Source organism: Aegilops tauschii, chromosome 3 (genome assembly GCF_002575655.3).
Source record: "Aegilops tauschii subsp. strangulata cultivar AL8/78 chromosome 3, Aet v6.0, whole genome shotgun sequence".
NCBI lineage: Eukaryota > Viridiplantae > Streptophyta > Magnoliopsida > Poales > Poaceae > Aegilops > Aegilops tauschii.
Genome location: NC_053037.3, coordinates 50,624,420 through 50,629,589, shown reverse-complemented (window position 1 = coordinate 50,629,589; position 5,170 = coordinate 50,624,420). Strand labels below are relative to the sequence as shown.

The following is a 5,170-nucleotide window of genomic DNA, read 5'->3' as shown; positions in this document are numbered from 1 at the left end:
AATTGACAAACATTTTTGGAATTGGTGAACATTTTTTGAACTCATTGCCTTATTTTTTAAATTCACAGACATTTTTTTAACTTCATGTACTGTTTTGATCCACAAACATTTATGGAAGTCAAAAAAAATTCAAATTCATGAACTTTGTTCAAATTTGTCAACCATTTCTTATTCGTGAATTTTTTTTGAATCAATAAACATTCTTCAATTTCGTGAACAATGTTCAAATTCAAGAATAGTTTTTGGAATTTGTGAATATTTTTTAAATTCATGAACATTTCTTTGAATTCGCAAATTCTAGTCAAATATGTATTTTTTTTTAAATTAAAGAACATTTTTTGATCTGCGATTGTTTTAAATTTTGTGAATAATTTTTCATGCACATAAACGTTTCTGAATTCACAAACATTTAAATTAATAAACATTTTCCAAATCTAAAATCCAATTTTCAAATTTGTGAAAAATTAGACTTGTTTAACACTGTTTAAAATCTATGAACATTTTTTCAAATTTGTGCTGATTTTTTTTGAATTCATGGACTTTATTGAGATCGTGTACATTTTTGGATTTTTTATGCAATGGAATAAAAGAAAAAGGGAAACACCCACAAATCCTACCTACGCTACAGGACGTAGCGATCGGAGCTACTCCTACATCGGCGCAGCTCTCCAGGGGAACGGCGACAGGTCGCTTTGGCAGGCAGATCTTCCAGCACGGCTTTCATTCAACCAGTCTCATGCATGCCACCTGGTGTCCTGGCCAGCCTCCCGCACGCGACCAATGTTGACGCCACGCACATCTTCTCCACGAGCACCTCCGGCGAGCTCCGGCTCGATTTTCCATCACTCCATTGGCGCCGCTACGGCCGCATCATGGAGCTCGTGCTCCAGCACTTCGCGCTCGTCGACCATGGCCTCTATCACGTCGGCACAACTGAAGGATTGCCGAATTTTTGGGATAGATTAGAGATGTTCTAACACCGTAAAAAACAATCACATCCATAAACAAAGCTTATAGCAGGCAGAAGACCAAATAGGCAACCCAACTAAAAACATTGATCATATTGATCATGATACAAATATAGTGCAAACTTCAAACGTCCAAGTACAAGGGAAATCCGTATTAGAGATTGATAATCCGTTGAAGAATTGTCAATTTGCTTCTGGCTGAGAGACCTGCTTGTTCTGCCTAATAGATCTTGGGACAAAAGTAAGACCACGAGCACGACGATGGCCAAAGGTTATGCTCGAAGGCACCGAATCTGCAGTACTCAGCCTTGATACAGCAAAGGAGAGTTCATCAATCTTCTGTTCGACCTCCATGTCGCTCTCCTTGGCCTCCTTCTCGTGATGTTCATTTTCTTTCGACTCCTTATGATCATGTTCTTTTTCTTTCGACTCCTTGTGGTCGTGTTGCTTCGGCCGATATCTCGATTTTGATTGCCTTGGATTCTTTCCATCAACGTCCATGACAGTATCCCTTGTCTCTTCCCCCTTATAAGCAGTTTGCCTTCGATGATGATACTTCTGACGATGCCGCTGGGAAGGTTGTGCCCTTTTGAAGAATTCAAATGAGTTGGGAAATTGATGCTTATCAACAAGATGCTGCTGCCGACTTTTGTACGTCTTCAACTTCTCCCCACAACCCTCCACCAAACATTCATACTGTTTCAGAAGAACAATGCACACCTCAGCATACATATGGTTCTCCAAGTTAGTTCGGTAAATTTGCCTGTGTCAAACCCTAATGATTTGTTTATATGAAATAAATCTAATAATCTATGAAAGCTCCATTAGCTGAATATGATAGTAACCATGTGAATGCTGACTGATGCTGCAGTTGATAACTATAAACTATCTTCAGATAATCATAAAAAGGACACTACTGGGAATATTGAGATTGTGTACAAATCGGCTATTGTGCAATTTAAGTAACAAGTATATTGAGAAATGCATTGTTATGATGGATTACATTACCATCGGAAAACCACGAGCGACTTTTGCTTGGAAGAAGGAATCATGCGCCTCAGAAATATGAATACTCAGCAACCTTGATGTTGGGTACACTCTTGAACATACAGAGCATGAAGCAGTATGCCGAGTGCTGTAGTGGTCTTCAAAGTCCTCCAAGCAATCTAGATGAGCACCGCAACCAGCAATTGGACAACACACCATGCTGCAGGAGTTTTTAGACAAATGACTGAATCAACAGAACAATGGAACAGGACCAAACTATATGCTAAAGTTCATAACATGCAGAGGGAAAATTTCCCTGCAGTACAGCATAACAGACTAGTATAGAAGAGTTCACTTTTTAAACATCCGACTGTCATTTGCTCAAACAATTATACCTATTGCGCGCAATGTATTTATGTGTCTGACGATGCAAATACATATATACACTCCATTTCAATTTATGTGTCATAATCATAATCAAGACAAGGTAATACTGAGTGTTTGTTTAACTATGTTACTCTGTCACCACTCTACATCTATCAATGCATATGTGATCACACATACCTGTCAGATCAGTATTGTGGATACTACACGTATAGGAATGGAAACAGAATCTACTGCATTGCACTATGATCCACTAATCATAGGTCCCTGTTCCGTCATATGCCTTGTGTTCAGGTAGGATTCAGATCGAGTTCAAATGAATACGAAACCATGTCGATAGTCGATAGTTATCATGCTGTGGCAAACAAGAAGAAGCACAATCTAGTACCAATCACTGGTGGACAACAAAATGATATGCAAAGATCATCAACTGCCTCAGTACCTCACGCTCGCCACATCCATCTTCTCAAGTTGGTACCGGTCATCATCCGAGAGATCCAGGGCAACCTACACACGGGCATACACATGCCAAACCACTTAAGTATGAGAGCGATGTACAACATAGGAATGAAACAATACTAATTGAAGGAAACATAGGACTAGAATGAAATCCGCAATTCAGTTGATATAAGCTACTCTAAGTTCCTTGTGACTCCACGGTCAAGGGCACCCAGTTTCTGCAAAATTAACCCGCAAAACTCACGATCCTGCAGAGTGTTTGTACTACTAAATTCATAGCATCGAACAGTTTGATGCTCTAGGAAAACCGCTAAGCAAGATTCCAAATGGATGAAAATGACACAGTTTATTCCTTCAAGGATAAGATAGCAATCTTCAGCTAAAATTGGTTTGATTTGGGGATCTATCAAATCCAGAAGATCTTCCGCTAGACGCTCATGAAAAATCAATAAATCATTGGCTAAAATCGGCTGAGGGGAGGGGCATGGGGGACGTACGTGTTTGGCAAGTAGCTCGCGCTCCATGTCACCGGCGGCGAAGAAGGGGTCGTCGGGGGTCAACCGCCGCCGCGACACCTCCCAGAACCCTAGCCACGGACCCGCATCTTTGGGCGCCTCGGCCTCCGACGGCGCGGACACCTCCATGGCCTCGGCGGGATTCTGCTGCATCCGGCCCTAATAGAGCCGCCGATCAGCCAGCTCCGGTAGCCGCGCCGTGCTGGGCCGCGCCTCCGTCGTCCTCCTCCCGGAGAGACAGCGTGCCAGAGAGGTGGGGAATCTCTGATTCGAAAACGGGAGGACTGTCGGATTCCGCGACGCGCAGGTGCTGCGCTTATGGGTAGGGCCGTGTCCAGCAATTTGGGGGGGCCAGGCCGGAGCGCAAAATGGAGCCCAGGAATTTGAATTAGCTTTTATTTTGCAGGGAAAGAATTTGAAATAGTTCGTATGGATAAAATAGATGATATGATGCGCGTCGCTGCGAGAATTGCCTGCGATTACATGAACATGAACATTTGAATCAAGATATAAGAATTAAAACTGAAAATACATATGATTATTGTATAATTATAGAATATTTGTTTAATATAGGTGGCACAATATAATTGCAATATTTAAGCCTTTTTGAAGTGTGGAGAGGCCTCGGAGACATATCTATAATATGGCTAACTAACTTTTTCAACCGCATTTTTCAGGCAAATAAGATGCTATAGGAATGGAGACGGAGTATATTAGTATCAATCTTCAAAAACAAGGGGGATGTTTAAAGTTTTACTAATTACTGTGAAATCTGGCGAGCCATAAAATGAAGCTATGGGAGAGAGTCATTGAGCACCACTTAAGAAATATGACAAGCGTGACCAAAAATCAGATTGGTTTCATGACTGGGAGGTCGACCATGGAAGCCATTTTCTTGGTACGACAACTCATGGAGAGATACAAGGAGCAAAAAAAAGGACCTGCATATGGTGTTCATTGACTTGGAGAAGGCCTATAATAAGATACCACGAAATGTCATGTGGTGGCCTTTGAGAAACACAAAGTCTCAGCAAAGTACATTACCCTCATCAAGGACATGTACGATAATGTTGTGACAAGTGTTCGAACAAGTGATGGCGACATTGATGACTTCCCGAGTAAAATAAGACTGCACCAAGGGTTAGCTTTGAGCCCTTATCTTTTCACTCTGGTGATGGATGAGGTCACAAGGGATATACAAGGAGATATCCCATGGTATATGCTCTTTGTAGATGATGTGGTGCTAGTCGTTGATAGTCGGACGGGGTCAATGGGAAGTTAGAGCTATGGACACAAACCTTGGAATCCAAAGGTTTTAGACTTAATAGAACTAAAACCAAATACATGAGGTGTGGTTTCAGTACTACTAGGCGCGAGAAGGAGGAGGAGGTTAACCTTGATGGGCAGGTGGTGCCTTAGAAGGACACCTTTAGATATTTGGGGTCTATGCTGCAGAAGGATGGGGATATCGATGAAGATGTGAATCATTGAATCAAATCCGGATGGATGAAGTGGCGCCAAGCTTCTGGCATTCTCTGTGACAAGAGAGTGCCACAAAAGCTAAAAGACAAGTTCTATAGGACGGCGGTTCGACCCGCAATGTTGTATGGCGCTGACTGTTGGCCGACTAAAAGGCGACATGTTCAACAATGAGGTGTAGGGGAGATGCGTATGTTGGGATGGATATGTTACCACACAAGGAAGGACCAAGTCCGGAATATGATATTCGGGATAGAGTTGGGGTAGCGCCGATTGAAGAGAAGCTTGTCCAACATCGTCTGAGATGATTTGGGCATATTCAGCGCAGGCCTCCAGAAGCGCCAGTGCATAGCGGACGGCTAAAGCGTGCTGATAATG

General features: G+C 42.3%; 1 protein-coding gene across 1 annotated transcript; it reads right to left on the bottom strand.

Moving 5' to 3' along the window:
- Positions 1-1,033: 1,033 nt before the first annotated feature.
- On the bottom strand, positions 1,034-3,622 carry LOC109787430 (uncharacterized). The gene is made up of 4 exons (XM_020345980.4): positions 3,296-3,622; positions 2,782-2,846; positions 1,977-2,175; positions 1,034-1,664 (listed from the first exon to the last, which is right to left on the bottom strand). The coding sequence occupies exons 1-4, from the start codon at positions 3,464-3,466 to the stop codon at positions 1,152-1,154; spliced, it is 948 nt and encodes a 315-aa protein (XP_020201569.1). The 5' UTR covers positions 3,467-3,622; the 3' UTR covers positions 1,034-1,151.
- Between the last annotated feature and the right edge of the window lie 1,548 nt (positions 3,623-5,170).